At 49.7% G+C, this 16,028-nt stretch overlaps 1 protein-coding gene across 3 annotated transcripts in view; it reads left to right on the top strand.

The window, feature by feature from the left end:
• The window catches only part of ARHGAP39 (Rho GTPase activating protein 39), a 202,704-nt gene that overhangs the window by 163,354 nt on the left and 23,322 nt on the right, over positions 1–16,028 (top strand). For 2 of the 3 annotated variants that reach the window (XM_072999428.2, XM_078392035.1), the window contains exon 6: positions 11,580–11,672. The exons of the other annotated variant lie outside the window; for it this stretch is intronic. In XM_072999428.2, coding sequence (XP_072855529.2) covers positions 11,580–11,672 — 93 coding nt within the window. The remainder of the gene's footprint in view (positions 1–11,579; positions 11,673–16,028) is intronic. 3 annotated transcript variants of the gene reach the window in all.

Genomic DNA, 16,028 nt, shown 5'->3' with positions numbered 1-16,028 from the left:
GTTTTTTTGACTCTCCATAAATGCTTAATACATAGTAGTATGGCTTGTCAGCAGGTTTTAGGTAGAGATCACTCCAGAGTAGTTTACCCTTCCCTTCTTGTGTTGGCGCCTTGGGATCAGTGTGCAGCTTGCGCAAGGCCACACAGGCTGGCTTTATGCACAGGAGGCCCAGTGGGGAATCGAACTCCCCGTGTCTAGTTCCGCAGCCTGAAACGCAAACTTAACTGAGCTATCCATCAATGGTTTATTAACAGTGTTGCTTAACATTAAATCTTGCAAACAGTCGCTTGGATCAGGGATTTCTAATCTTGGGTCAACCAGATGTTCTTGGACCGCAACTCCCAGAAGCCCTTGGCAGCACAACTGCTGGAGTAGCAGCCCAAAAGGGACCCGAAGGGTGGAAAGGGTGCTTTAGGTAGTCGCTTTTGTTCCAGCATTGTTTGAATTGTGATCAGAAGGACGGTGCTCTGCACTCGTTGCTTTAGACCAGCCTACGCATATATTTTTAATCCCAGAGAGGCGTCTGAAGTTAAAACCCCAGTACAAAACCCAAGAGAATCTAACAGCAGCATTTAGTTAAAACTCAGCAATTTGATGTTGGGGGGGGGGAACCCAAGACAAACCATAGACTAAAAGATGTTGCTAGAAGAATGTTCTCAGGGCGTTTCTCACTTGGCCTGAAATGGCACAAGTGATCAGTGAAGGCAAGAAGGAAGCGCTGGAGGGAGGGAAGGTGAAATTCCCTAACGCCACCCCCCCACCCCCTCCACTTGCCGCTGCTTCTCTGTGAACTGTGGGGTGGCCACGAGGGAGGCACCTGGCGCGGCGAAGCAATCCAATAAAGGGCCCCGTCCCCCGGAGCCTGGCCCATCCCTCTGAACAACCGAAACGGGGCAACAGACTCTCTTTTCCTACACATCCTGAGCCTTTTGAGGGTAGCTCCGTGCAGGAGGGTCTCCAGAGGGTGGACTCCAAAATCCAGATGATGCCGAGCTCCTGAAGCAGAGCTTGGGGACCCTCCGTGGGAACCCAAGCTCCCCTTCCTCGCCATGCTCTGCTGTCCAGTTAGAAGTGGGAGCTGTTTCACCCATGTTCCTGTCCATGGCCACTGCAATAGGGCAGCCCTGAAGCATCACCAGCCTCCCTCCTTTGCGATCCAGCTCTGCTGTTAAAACTGGCAATTGGTTATTTTAGGCATTGTTAACACACACAGCTGTTATTCTAAATCATTAAGCACCAGACGGTAGAGGGGCTGCTGCTGACCGAAGATCTCCCCTACCCCAGCACAGCTAACGTTCCCTGCCTGATGAGCGGGAGGAACAAAATGATTTCATTAACGAGGTGTGAAAATGCCTTACTTTGTCGCCTCCTTATGTAGCTCAGAGAGAGTCTCCATTTGGGTATCACCAGGGGTGGAACAGATTTCTGACCTTGGGAAAACCTTCTCTGCCGTTAAGACTGGGAGGAAACCGGAAAAAGAATCCACCATCTGGCCTGCCCCCGTGGCTTTCCAAGTCCCTTGCCTTCGGCTTAAAACAAAAGGGGCAAATCTCTAGTCCTTATTATTTTTTTTTTAAACGAAAATAATGTTCTCTTTAAAACCTTTTAACAGCTGCAAGAAGAACCTGCAGCAGAGAATGGATGTAATTCAGGGATGGGCTCGTGGTTTACGTCCGTGAGATCCGGAGGTGCCATTTTTGGCTTTGCAAGTTGAAAATAAAGCTGGGCAGGGTCTCCGTTCAGAAAGACCTAGAGAAGGGACTGTTACCCAGAGGAGACTCCCGTTCGTCGGGCCGGTTGTGAAGACGGTGGGCTAAAAGAAAGAAACCCGACGAACTAGCTTTCCAGCAACTGGTATAAAACAGATTCTGAAATGCCTTATCAGGTGGTACCTTATTTAAGCCAAGCCAGGCAAGTGGTACAAGTGTTCCGTGTTCTCTTTGGCAAGATGTTGGAGGACATGACTGGGAGGGTTGGAAGGGAAAGAAAACATGGTCCTTAAGGCCTGGTGGTCTCTTGTCTGGAGGTGGAATGGGGTGAAGGAAGAGGGCGTTACAGGGCTCCTGAAGTGATGCCATGGTTGTAGGCTTGCCCCTGAGTAGCCGACAGATTTGCTGGGTCCTGGGAATCAGACACTTGGTCCTTTGTTGTAGACCAGAGGTTCCAGAAGAAAAGACCCTGATGTTGGGAAAGTGTGAAAGCAAGAGAAGAAGGGGACGGTAGAGGACAAGATAGTTGGAGAGTTGGTCGGAAGCGACCAACATGAATTTGACCCAACTCCGGGAGGCAGTGGAAGACAGGAGGGCCTGGCGTGCTCTGGTCCGTGGGGCCACGAAGAGTCGGACACAACAAGTAAACAACAAAGAGGTTCCCAACCCTTGAGTCCCCAGATGTTCTTGGGCTACAACTCCCAGCAGCCTTCCCCACTAGCTGTGCTGACCAGGATTTCTGGCAGTTGTAGTCTGAAAACATCTGGGGACCCAAGGGTTGGGAACCGCTGTTGTAGGCAATTAAAGTTCCCACAGTAGATTCCATTCAGAGGCTTTTCTCTCCCCCATGAGCTCACAGACGCCTTTGCTAGTTGAAAACGGAGGGCAGACGGGCAATTTTCGAGGCCAGTGAAAATTTTAGATGCTGGATTAGGTAAACGGGGACAATAGGAGCCAATGCTATGTCTTGTGTTGCAAGGAATTTACCATCACTGAATAAAATCCCAATTTATGGTGGATTAAACTTCTGTTCCCCCAGTGTGGGGTCCCCTTTCTAATTGGCTCAATGTTGTGTCTTCAAAGTTATAGAAGGCAGAGATAACTTTGTTGGCTCATAACCAGATTCCAGATCCATACTGGTCCCAATAGAGTTCTCCGCCTTTTGGAATTCTTAATTGGACTTTCTCCAAAGGGGAATCCGGCTGTAGAATACGCTGTCCATTGAGTATAGATTGGTACCAGTGCTGGTCAGCTTTACAGCATTGGTTGAAACCATTGATTTTTGGCAGACCTTTCGGTGAGAGAGTCGTCCCCGTATGATGAGAGAGGTACGGGCTTGGTCTTTATCTAAGGAAAGTTGCAGGGGCGCGATAGCTAGGGTTACCCCTTTAAAGGAATAAGCAGTGTTCAAGGAAACTGGAAAGCAGTCCTGGGAGTTTTAATAGGGCTTCCAAGAATTTCCAACACTGTGTCACTTCAAAAGAAATAAAAAGCTCTAGGAAGAACTCCAGTCAGAGTTGGAAAGGAGTGAGAAAAGATCAGCACTCTTGCTTCTGATATTCATATACCGCTGTTAAGAAGGACGTATCTTCGGAGACACACACAGAGTTTAAGAATTCAAATTCTTTTCCTAATGACATTTACTAGAGCAAATACTAGGGGACACAGAAGGATTAACCTAAATAATCTACATAACAGAAAAGCTTATACAATTACATTGTTTCACAATACAAAATTGGAATTTCTAATCCCTTTTCCATTATGAGATCTTTGCGCTATAATGTTGTTTAAACTATAATCACATTGGATTTTTTTTTTAAAAAAAAAAAGATGGAAAGCATCCTGACAAAATAAAAACCAGAACCGGTATCAATTTTTTAAATTCTGACTTTAATTTGAAAAAAAAGCATTGATTTTTATTACACACCAAGCGCGAGATCATCGACAGTCAATATATTTATAGCACTTTTGGTACAGTCTGGTAGCTGCTTGTTTTTATTGGTTTTATAATGAAGAATTGCATTTATTCTGACTCGCCTAGGGAAGGTTTTATGGTGAATGGTGTGATATGCTTTGGTCTCAAAGCATCAGACAAAAAACGGATTTAACTGCACCAACCTTGTCAACAGCTGGAAGTAACCACCGTTCTTGATTTATGAATGGCCAGCTCCGTCAGACCTGGGAGGAGGAAATTTATGCTCTAAAAGAGATGGGATGCAAATGGGGTGTGGGGGGGGGAGACGGTTGCTCCTGCCTCGGCTCCTGAAGCTTAGTTAAGCTCCTCAGGCTGTTCCTGTGTGCTCTGCTCTGTCCGTCGTTTCGCTCCCAGGCTGCAACAGGCTTGCATATTAGCTGAATCTCCCTGACGCCTGCCCCTCGGCTCTTGCGTTCAAGACCCTCCAGTTCCCGACAGGTAACAAGCCATGGAAAATGGGCCATTTACAAACTGACCAGCCCACAAAGCCTCGTTCTTCACACTCTTCCGCCTCAGCCCTGCTGGAAGTGTCCTCTCAAATGGGAGAGCCCTGTGACGCTCCTGGAAGAGAAACGACTGCAGGATTTGGTGAGAGATGTAGAAAAAGAAGAAGCAAACTCTCACCTGATGTGGAGGGGGATGCTCTCTTCATCCCTGGTGGGTTGTCCGGTCTCACGGAACGGCCTTGATGACAGAGATGGTGGGAGGAGACGAGGGCCAGGAAAAGCAACACTAGGCAAGGGTCAGGAGGAGAAACATGTGGGGCAGGGGCAGGGTGTAAGTGGGGCTCAAAGAGCAAAGCCTAGGATGAAGAGGAGGAGGAGTGAGAGATGTGGGCAGAGGTTTGGGAGGCGTTTGCCACTGGTGTTCTGCCCCTCGGTAGCAGCGCGGGAATGAGCATCCCGTGAGATCCGTGGACCGGAGAGTGGGTGAACTTGGACAACGTCCATGGATTTTATTGGGAAACAGCAACGATTCAGCAATACAGAATATAACTAATATGGGGAAACATTGACTCAAAAGAAGCCAACTCACATGGCTTGAGAGGGTTGTGAGATACCGGCTGCACTGAAAACTCTGCAATGCCTGAGCAGACTATTTGCAGAGGGGCTCCAAAGATAAGAAGAAGGAAGAAAGGGTGGATCTTTTCCTAAGCTACACATAAAGAAAGCTAAAAGGGGGCTAGACTGGGGAGCCACCGATGTGTGGGGAATATACTCCCAGAAGATAGATTAGGGGTGACAAAGACTCCAGCTGGCAGGAATCAGCCAGAGCGTGGTTTAGGCTGAGTCACAGTAGGAAGATTCACCCCACAGCTGTCCCTCAAAACAGCTAATATGGCTTCTGTTAGAGATGGGCACAAACCACCAATTTGGCGGTTCGTGGTGGTTCATTTCTCAACCAAACAGGCATTTGGTGCTTCGCAGCCCTGCCTCCCCCAGCAGCTGCCCATTGAGGGGCAGTGCCTGGAGGAGGCAGGGCAGGGAAGCCAAGGAACTGCCTTTTAATGGATGCCCATCACTAGCTACTGTGTGTCTTTTTAAATCTGGTTTTGGCCACGTTGACTAAAGTGATCTGGCCCCTTGTGACTCCTGTTGTACTTTCCTGCCTTCATCCACCTGGCTAATCCAGGAACAGTGGTCTCAGAAGAGGGCCCTTGGCTATACAGGAAGAAGATGATGGGCAGACCAGTCTAGGAGGCTGGCTGTTCCCAACCTCCAGATCGTCCTTATTGTGTACAAATCAAAGAAGGAGATCCAGTCGATCTGGCCTCACCATAGGAGGGCCGGCTATCCTGTGAGGAGAAGCCCCCTTGGCTGGGGCATTCCTTATTTTCTGTGTCGTTTTGATGGGAGTTGTGTAGCACTGAAGGGCTGTCATTCCCTCTTGGGCGCCCTGATTCCCTTTGGGCCCGAGCTTCTTTGTTCTCTGCCCCTGCCTCAACCTGTCCTTAGCCTGACAAGTTCTCCAGTTAAAACAGCCTGCCTGTGGCCTCCGCCTGCGAGTCTAGGCAAAAATGGAGACTCTGCAGGGGCGTTGTGCAAACCAGGCCAGTTTACAGAAAAGCTGTGGGCGCTTGTTAAGTTTCCACAGTCACACTCCTGTATTTGGAGCCAGTGAGTATCCCTGGTTGAGCAGGGTCTTTGAATTGTAGATTTGGACAAGACATTAAAAAGTCGTTTAGTACAGCTCCTTGCTGATACCAGAATGGTTGCGCCAGCCCTGCACATAAACAACCTGTTCTGACTGTTGTATCTTAGCCTAGAGTTGTCTGGATAGTTCAATGAGTTAGGTATCTGGCTGTAGAGTCAGAGTTTGGGAGTTGGATCCCCCAGTGGTGCCTCCTCAGAGAAGAGCCAACTTGTGTGTGACCTTGAGGCATGGCGGTCCCCAAAATGCCCCCGAGAAGACGGGAAGGGCAAGCCATTTCTGAGCATCCTCTACCAAGAATGTCTTGGAAAAGGGCTTTGAGTTAGAATTGATTTGGCAGCATGCAACCATCATCATCATCTCCTAGAAGCTGCTACTAACTGAGGAGAAGAAACCAAAAGCACACTTTTAACACTGGTAAACTGGTGGTTGGCCGGCAAGAATTTGGGAGAATTTTCTGGTTCGACTGCCAAGTACCAGGTTTCCCTTGGCCAGCCTGTTACCTTGGACGATTCTGGGAGTTGCATTTCTTAGAAAGGGGACCTTTCCAAGTGTTGGTGCTTGCCAGTATCAGGAGACCAAACGAATTGCTCTGTCTTTTCAAGGTAGGGATTCCCTTGCTCTCTGCTAGCACCTATTCCTCTTTGAAACTTTCCAAATAGAAATACAGTCGTGCCCCACTTTATGATTGCCCTGCATTACGACGTTTTTGCAATCGCAAAAGTGATCACAAAACGATGGTCTGAATAGGTTTTTTTCGTTTTACGATGATCGTTTCCCTGCTTCGGGAACGGATTCTTCCCAAAACGATGATTTTCCTACAGCTGATCGGCAGTTTCAAAATGGCCACCAGGTAAATAAAATGACTCCCTGCTGTTTTCTGGGATGGATTCCTCGCAAGACAGCCACCGAAAATGGCTGCCCTATGGAGGATCTTTGCTGGACGGTGAGTTTCCAGCCCATCGGAACACATTGAAGGGGTTTCAGTGCGTTTCAATGGGCTTTTTATTTTCGCATTATGACATTTTCGTTCTATAGCGATTTCGCTGGAATGAATTAACGTCATAATGCGAGGCACCGCTGTAGGGAAGGACGCCTTGGGAATAAGCATTGCTTGGAACTAGCCCCAGGTCTGCTTCGAAGCTAAAAGGGCTTGGAATGGCACCTTCTTAGACAAGTGTTATTATCTCTATTGGCAGGCGTGATTGCAGGCTTTAATTAGGCAGGCTCCTTCTTTGACTAACCAGGCATCCAGGCGCTTGTTGGAAGGGGGCTTAAACTCTTTTTAAAAAGGGCTGTAGTTTCTGTCTGGGTGGGTGTCCCAGGTTGTCTCTCCCCCCCCCCCGTCCAAGTAAAAAGGAGGCTCATTAAGATTCAAGCGCTTCCTTTATTTGCATCTCCTGTGCTTGGATCTGCTCCTTTGAAAGCCTGCCAGAGCATGACGCACGGCCAGATCTGATTCTTCAGCGTTTAAAATCCCAAGACAGAGAGACACTGTTGGGAACGGCTGGCTGCGAGATTGAATACAATATCTGATAAAATGCCTCGCTTTGTTTCCATGATCTGAATCAAGAGAGGGTTTGCTGGGACGGGAAATTCTGGTTGGATGAACTAAGAAATTCTCAAGTTCCGCTGGGTCGAAATTTGGCACAGAGAAGGACCTGCTCTTATCAACTCAGCGTTTACGTGGCTGTCTAGACAGATGGGTGAGGGTAGTCAGGTGGGATTTTTTTCCCCCCTAAGAGGAAAAGTTTATAAACTCTGGAGAAGAACTGCTGGATAGCTCAGGGGTTTAAATATGTGGCTGCCGAGCCAGAGGTTGGGCGTCTGATTCCCCACTGGGCCTCCTTGAGAGGGGCTGGACTCAAAGGATCCAAAGGGCCCCTTCCAGCTCTGCAGTTCTGAGATGATTGTGATGATGACTAGGAGGAGGTGGAGGAGTGGGGCAGAGGGATCAACAGGATGAGCACGCTAGATGCCTATAAAGTCACGTAGAAAAATATGTTTTCCGCCCCTCTTGTGTTATATCAGAACTTGGAGCTGTTCAGCGAAAGTGGCTGAAGATTTGGAGCAAATTACCTTCCACCTATGTAACTTGTATATTCGTCGCTACAGGGTATTGGGATGAATGCTGACGTAGATCAGGAGTAGATCACTGTGGCCTTCCGGATGTTCTTGGGGCTCCCACTCCCATGCTTGCTTCTGGAAGATTTGGAGGGCTCCGGTTGCTCACCTCCCGGTTAAGTGTCTTTAAAAGGGGATCCATTCATGGGTCTCAATTGTAATAGCTCAGCATGTAACCTCTACCTGCAGAGGTGTGACACCTCTGATGACAGCTGGAGAAGGGTAGCAACAGGAGACAGCCATTCCTTGTTTTCCTGCCTAGTTTGTGAGCTTCCTGGAGGCACCGGTTTGGTTACAGTGAGACTCGGGAGCCAAGCTCCTGGTGGGTGCCCTGCAATAGAGAATCCTAGAATCCTAGAAAAGGGAAGTTGGAAGGGGGCCTGCAAGGCCATCAAGTCCAGCTCCCTGCTCAAGGCAGGAATACAGCCAAGAAGCGCTAACCATGTTAGTTAGCAGGGGCATCCTCAGTTGATCTCCTTACCAACATCTCCCAGGGGCTCTTTACCATTTGGGATGGACTTGGATCCATGACCATCTCCACCTTCCATGAGGTTTCAAGACGTGGGTGGAACCAAGATGCCCAAACTAGCCAGGGCTCGGCCTCTTGTCATCGGAGGTGCCCTTTGGTTTCCAGAAAGTGGATTCGCAAGGCAAGCTTAAGCGTGACCCAGTTCCTCAGCGAAGAGGTCAAAATGACTGGCAGCCAACGTGTCGTGGGCTGTTGGATCTCCTTTCTAGCAGGCTGGGTCCCTTGGCTGGAGAACCCTGTCCTGCTGTGGTGGTGCATTGAGCACGGCTATGGGGACTTCTGAGCCCTTGCCCCCCCCAGCCTGCTTTCTAGGATCCTGCTCTTGCAAATGAGTTGCGAAAGGGAAAGCGCACGCCATGGTGCGGCGGAGTGGTCGGGGCATGGCAAGCGCATGGCCATGTTGCTCAGTGGAGTGTGAATGAGGTGGCTGGGAAAAGGGAGGAGTCCTGATCAGAGAGGAAGGGTGGCCCTAAATGTTTCTTCTTCCTCAGGGTTGGAAAGGCTTTGAAAGAAGGTGTCCGTCATGCTCAGGGTGCATGCCCTCCTGCGGGTCTAGCTCACAGCAGCCTTATAAAACCTGTTTCTTGTACACGGCTGTGGTCCATGCTGGATTTGCCTCTACAAGCCTCCTTCCCCCCCCCCCAGGTGTAAACCCTGTACTGTCACCTGTTCCTGCCGTTTCAGGAGACCTGACCCAAGTCTTATCACCTGATGTCTGCCAATCAGTTCCTTTATCCATGTATTTCTGTTCTCCACGGTGTGCCATTTTGTGTTGACAGGAGGAGCCTTGTTTTCTGTGCTTTTGAGCGGGCTCATGGAGCTCCCAAAGCAGGGTGGGTCCCTGGCGTTCCCAGGAACCCTCTCCATCCTCCCGTCCCTTTCTTGAATGGTATGACACACTCTCTGATCCTGGATGTTGAAAAAACTCAAAAAGGGAAGTTGTTTTTTTCCCCTTATGGGTCTGCAGAAAATCTCACCTGGACTAAAAGTCCACTGTTAGGGGGTTTGTTTCTTTTTCCTGTTTTTGTTTTAATTCAGAAGGGACCCCCCCCCCCTTTAGGTAGAGAGAGCCTTTCCTGGAAAGGAGGTGCCCTCAAGAATGGAAAGAGCAGAGCAGCCTCTGTTCCTTTAGGACAGAAACCCACAGAGATTTCTGTGAAACTGCTCAAAAAGGTATACACGTGTGTGTGTGTGTGTGTGTGTGTGTGTGTGTGTGTGTGTGTGTGTGTGTGTGTGTGTGTGTGTGTGTGTGTGTGTGTGTGTGTGTGTGTGTGTCTTATAGACAACACATACACTTTTACTTTTCTGTGTGTAGATGCTCTGTGAAGAAATAGCCATCCGTACTGACTCAGTCTGAGTGCGGGTCGTCTTACACCCTTTTGGATTTGGTCCAGATTTTGGGGAAAGCACCTTGCCCGACACCCCATAATTCACCATGGGTCCAAATGGGGCCCACCAGACGTTGCTGAACTGCCATGGCCAGCATTCCTGGGCCCTGCCTGTGTTGGCTAGGGCTGATGGGAGTTGTTGTCAAAACAGGCGGCTCTCGCGCCATGGCTTCCCCTACGGAGCTGAACCCCCAAGGGATTAAATGTGTTCCCTTGCGCATGAATGAGCCTGGGAGGTTTCAGCCTGCCAAGAACGGAGGGCTTCCTTTGCGATTTTCCAAGTGGGACACTGATTGCTCTTTGTATTATTAGCGTTTTTCAACTCACCTGCCCACCACTCCATCTCTCGTGCCATGTCTACTTACATGTCCTGTAAGTAGAGAACCTGGCCACCTTGCCCACTCGTTGAGCCTTGCCCTTCTTTTCAGTAGAGGAGGAACTTCTGCTCCTCTTTAGTGAACAAAGTGGGTCTCAGCCTTCCTTATCTTTTCCTATAAAAACCAAGGTGAGCCTCGTTTCCTGGACAGAAATAGTGAGAGACTGCTATCTCTCTACTGTTCAGGCCACCGCTCCTCCTTGGGAGGAGGGTCAGATAAGGTAAGATCAAGAGAAGAGAACCAGAAAACGGAAATGCCTTGTATAGAATCTAAAAAAATACCATATTTTTTCGTGTATAAGACAATACTTTTGTCTAAAATCTTTTGACTAAAGATTGAGGGTTGTCTTATACACTGAAGTAAGCTGAGGAGAGAACAAAAACAAGTGGAGGGGAAAGCAGGGATCAAAGTCATCCTGCAGCGCTTTGATCCCTTTCCCCCTGCACTTGTTAATCCCCACTTAGATTTCTTAATTTTGGAATACAAACGTGGGTGCCTCTTATACATGGGGGCGTCTTATACATGGAAAAATACTATAAAATAAAAAAAAGCTAATTGACTTTTTTAATCAATGAAGATCTATAGATTAGATTATTTTCACATGAAGACTGCCAAGAAGGGTGAAGTGTTTTTTTTTAAAAACAAACAAACAAACAAAACCTGAACTCTTAACAAGTTGACAGTGTTGAAGGCAAGTTGAGCGGACATGCTTGCTGATTTCTCTGGGAACCTGGAGGGGCCTGTGAAGGCGGCCATGAAGCGGTGCTCAAGACAATCAGAATTTAATGAGGTTGCAGTTTTGCTAGCAGCAACATGCCTTCAGCAGCATCAGGGTGGACAAGCAGACAGAGGACCAGAGGCAGGGACATTTGGCCTCTCCCCCCCCCCCCAAGCCACCATGAGAGGTTCAGCTATGTGACTTTTCCAGGTAACGGAGGTTGAGGTGGCGATGCCAACCCTCCGAAATCGAAAGATGGTTTTAAAAAATTGCAAGGTTAAAAATGTGATCTGTGGGGGGGAAATTCCACTCCACGGAAGAGGCTGGTGGCTTTTATTAAAAAGCAACCTTCTAGGTGGTTTGAGGGTCCTCTGCTGTGGAGCCGCTTGGTGGAAACGAGAGTGTGCCCCCTCCCGTCCAGTATTGCCCAGCCCCCCCCCCCCCCAAATAATAAAACAACCCTGGCTAAGCGTCTTGGCCATTGAAAGCAGGGCTCTGGTGTCCTTTTGGTTTCATTTCTGTATTTGAACCGTGCATTTTGCCCCCTTTTCTCCCCTCCTTTCTTTGTGTCCCATTCCGTTGTCCTCATCGTTGTGTTTGTTCCCCAGTTACTCAGCACATTAAAGACCTCCTGGAAAGGAACAGTAAGAAGAAGTCCAAATTGAGAAAGAAACCCAAGCCCTATATCGAAGAACACGATGGTAGGGTGCCGCCGCGGAGCGCTCCCTTGGCGCTTTCCTCTCCTTATAGACGTAGATGCCGACTCCGCTTCTTCCCCCCCTTGCAGCTTTTTAGCTCCACTCAGTCTCCTTTTAACATTGGCTTTCACGCTTCTCCCTCCCCCCTTTTAACTGCTTCTTTGGGGAACGTGCCTTTTCTCTGCCGGCTCTCAATGGTTGACCGTTGCCAAATCACGCTTCTTTCCTCCAGCGCAGGTGCTGCGGTCTCAGGTGGACCTTCAGGTGGGTGGTGGTTTTGCTTGAGATGCCATGCCTTGGGTAGGGGGGAGGGTGGGGGGGACGCAGGGCCACTTCATGCAAGCACACCAGCTGCATCGGCAGCGATGTGGACGGGACGGAAGCCACGCCGAGGAAAACGGGGCTGCCAGCTCCCTTGCCCCCCCCCCAGGCGACGGGCATCTGTTTGCTTTTAATTCATCTCTGACTAATCGGGGTCATGGGAGCAGGGCTGGTAGACGCTTCTTCACCCGGGACACGATTGGCTTGCCTTTTGAATCAGAAGCGTAGCTGACCACACAGGCGCAGCCCGCAAGTTTTACTGGCATGTTCTTTTTAGCTGGGTTCTGCGGACAGAATAGTCAAAACCGCAGGCAACGCTATTGTCATGATCTCTTAGAGTACTTCCTTTGAATACATTCTGCTGTTTGTGTGCATTATTCTGGTATTCCTTAAGGAAAACCCTGCAGGGGAGATGGTTCCTATCAATTGAACCGGTGGGAGAGAACTGGGGAAGGGTGGCTTGCTAAGGCCACCTTGTGAGGTGGTGGCAGTGGTGGGATTCATAGTGAAGGAAGCGTAGAAGGAGGAGAGGGTAATGAGGACCCTCTCCTCCTTCTTGCTTCCCTCTTTGTCCCAAGCCTTATAGCTGAAGATAGATGTCGGAGGCAGTGTCTTTCTGGGCTCCTACCCCCTTCTAATGGACCTGTCTTGTCCACATCGATCTTCTGCCTTTAGAGAGACCTGGATGGTGGCATCCATCACGGTGTCCAGTGGCTGGAAGCGCCACCTGCCGATAATATAGTGGTGGCTTCTTCCACCTTGATCCTACAGCAGTCGAGGGATATGTCCCCACCCTGTCCTCTCCTCTGATCACCAGGGCTCCGGTTAGAAAGAAAAGACGGGGTGGGAGAATCCACCTCTTTGTAGGCAAGCCCATCCGGCAACATTCCTGACTCTTGGCACAAGGATACCCCCCACCCACCCCGGTCAGGGTTTTCTTGCTTCTCACCCCCTCCCCACAGCTGTATGAAAATGCTACAGCGAAATCCCAGGGTAGCAGCTGAAAACATGGAGATCTCCTCTGCTGTGGCAATGAGGGTGCATGGTGGCATACAGAGATGTGCAAGGAATGTGCTCAAACGAATCCCCCCCATACATACACACACTGCCAGCCTGCCCTGAGGCTTTTCTGCACCTGTTTGAACAAGGCTCCCTGATTTATTTAAGACATCCACATTAGGATAAATGGATGCTGTCGTAATTAACCGGAGCTGGTTAACGGGGGACGCGCAGGTGTGCAGCCTCATTGAGAGCAGCCTCTGTCTGCATGTGTGAATATTTTAAAATATCTCTCCCATTAAACAGTGGGGCAGAAGCCGACGGACGAGACCCCTGGGAATTCTTTCTTCCTGGCCATGCCGTGGCTTTCTTCAAGGCCCTTATAACAAGTATTGATGGATCTATTTGCTCAAAGCCTCTCCTCCACTTTTCACCCGTTATTAAGCCCAATGGGATCGGATGCATCTTAATCCCTGGAGCTCTGAAGGAAAAGAAAGCTGTCGGTGCGTTTCCTGGTTTGCAAAAACTGAACAAAAGTGGAGCGTTTATGAAGAGCGGGAAGCCCGGAAAGTGTCCGTTCCCCAGATCTTTGCAAAGCTAGGAAGTGGCTTCCGTGGCCATTAAAGACTCAGGCAGCTTAGAAAGGAGAAGGCTGCTTCTGTGGCAGAAAAAAAAAGGGCATTTTCATGGGATGGGGAAGAATTCGTGTGAAGTGTGCCCTGCAGAAAAATCAGCTAGGAAAAAAATAATAATAAAGAATTGTGGCTTGGCTTTGGCTGAGACTTTCTGTGAGGTGGGTTGGGGGCTGCTGAGAGGGGCAGACAGAGCTCCTTAAGACTTTTGATAGAACTACAGGCTGTGCCTTAAGCTTTGTGGGCAGCCGAGCCCTTGTGTGTGACGGGATGGAAGGAGGAATGAGTGCTAGGGCTCTCTCCCCCCCCCCCAACCTCTGCTGCTTTTGGCAGAGCTGCTCCGGAGGAAGCCCATCTGAGATGTCACATCAGTGGATGCTCACGGGGATGGGTTTTTCTCTTGGTCTCCCTCCTCCATCTGCAGTTGGCAGGGCTGTCGTGAGGGCCAGAACAGGGCATGGGCTCTGGCGGTCCTCAAGATGTGCCACACCCTTCAACCATCACCCTTCATCGCGGGCCAGGTTGGCAGCAGCTCACGGGAATCGCCACTTCCCTGCATTGGGAGGAGCACCGATTAGAGCCTTGCTTAGAGCCGGCCAAAGTAGCTGAAGCCGTTTGGACACAAAGCATTCTGGATGCACTTCTCATGCTTTAGAATGTGCTCTGCTTCACCCTTGCCTCCGTTGTGCTGCCTGGCCTGTTTCCTCCCCGGTGACCAGTGGGCAGCGATGCCAGGTGAGGAAATCGGATGACCTGATGAGCTAGCTGTGCCCGCCCTGGCTTTTCCCCCCCCCACCATGTGCAGCCACGGGAAGAAAGCTTGTGTCTCCATGGAAGAGAGCACGAGGAAGAGCAACTCTTCTTCCTGAAAGGGCAGAATGATAGGATGATAGGATCCGGCTCACCCCAGAAGGTCAGTTGCAGCAAAATGCCAAATGAGCTTGTGGCGCTTTCAAGGCTGTCAGATTTATTCTGCCACGAGTGCTCATGGATTAGGTGGCTAGCGTGAAGAGTAGCCCTTTCTATTTTCTGCACCCCGTTTAACTCGAATGCTGCTCTCTGTCCGATATGTGGTGCACCTGCGCCTGAAGCACTACGTTTTTACTCCATGAGGAAATAAATTGCCACCATGCTGCTCGCACCCGTTCCAATCAACCCCTTCATCTTTAGAGTGCCACAAGACTGCTCCTTCTTCGGTTGTTCTCCCCGTTATTTCGAGGAACGCTGCCATCAAGCCTGGGCAGTCAAAGCACAGGAGAAGTGGAAGGTGGTAGTTGTGGATTACGGAATGTGAAACTGGAACGGGGGCCAGCCAGAGCCCCGTGTGAGCTGGCGTGAAGTGGGACGGGGTTGTGCATCTAATCCTGGAAGGTGCACACAGCCCTTGCTGCTGGACTTTTGTTGAAGGGGGCCCTAAGCTTCCCAGTTTCTCTCCTCTGTTCCTTTGCGATCACAGAAATTCAGCGGCTTCTTCCTTGCTATTTTTAGACCTTTCCCCTTAAATACACCCATAGACGCTGACCATGCTGTCCAAAGAGGTCGCGTTGACATGGGGGGGGGGGAATGGTTTAAAGGCGGCTGTTCAGCTAATTAAAAATTACTGAGCCAAGCTGTGTTTGGTGGCTGGTTTTATTGCAGGGTTGGAGTGTGTTTCTTCGGTTTGCTAGAATCCAATTCTCTGGGATTCGGTTGCACCGAACCTCCAGGAACACAAAGAGTAATAAAAGGAGAGGCTTCTCCTCCCCCGGTCTCTGCCCCCTCCCCATAAAAGAGGACTGAAAAGGGGTTTTGTGTGGGTTTCTTGATCTGGTTTTTGCCCAGCCAGGAAGGCTGAGCAGATTGGAACAGGAGACTTTCCCACACTTAAAAGCCGAGGGCAAACCTCTTGGGAGTTCAGTCATTCTATCCCTCACTTTCCCATGTGAACTAATTTCACGTGGAAAGACTCAAAAAAGCGTGTGCGCAGGTACCCTTTGTCATGAGCAGCTCTGGCCGATCTCTGGGAAGTCTCTTTTCCTTACCTGCGGGACCAGCCCCTGCCCCGACGGTTGGCTGCTCCAACACCATAAGGTCTGTTGTTATTTAGTCGTTTAGTCATGTTCGACACTCCGTGACCCCATGGACCAGAGCACGCCAGGCCTTCCTGTCTTCCACTGCCTCCTGGAGTTGGGTCAGATTCACGTTGGTGGCTTCAGTGACACTGTCCAACCATCTCATCCTCTGTTGCCTCCTTCTCCTCTTGCCATTACACTTTCCCAACATCAGGGGCTTTTCCAGGGAGTCTTCTCTTCTCATGAGATGGCCAAAGTATTGGAGCCTCAGCTTCAGGATCTGTCCTTCCAATGAGCACTCAGGGTTGATTTCCTTGAGCATACATAGGTTTGTTCTCTTTGCAGTCCAGGGGACT

This window comes from Pogona vitticeps, chromosome 4 (assembly GCF_051106095.1).
Source record: "Pogona vitticeps strain Pit_001003342236 chromosome 4, PviZW2.1, whole genome shotgun sequence".
NCBI lineage: Eukaryota > Metazoa > Chordata > Lepidosauria > Squamata > Agamidae > Pogona > Pogona vitticeps.
This window is presented reverse-complemented; position numbering and strand designations above follow the sequence as displayed.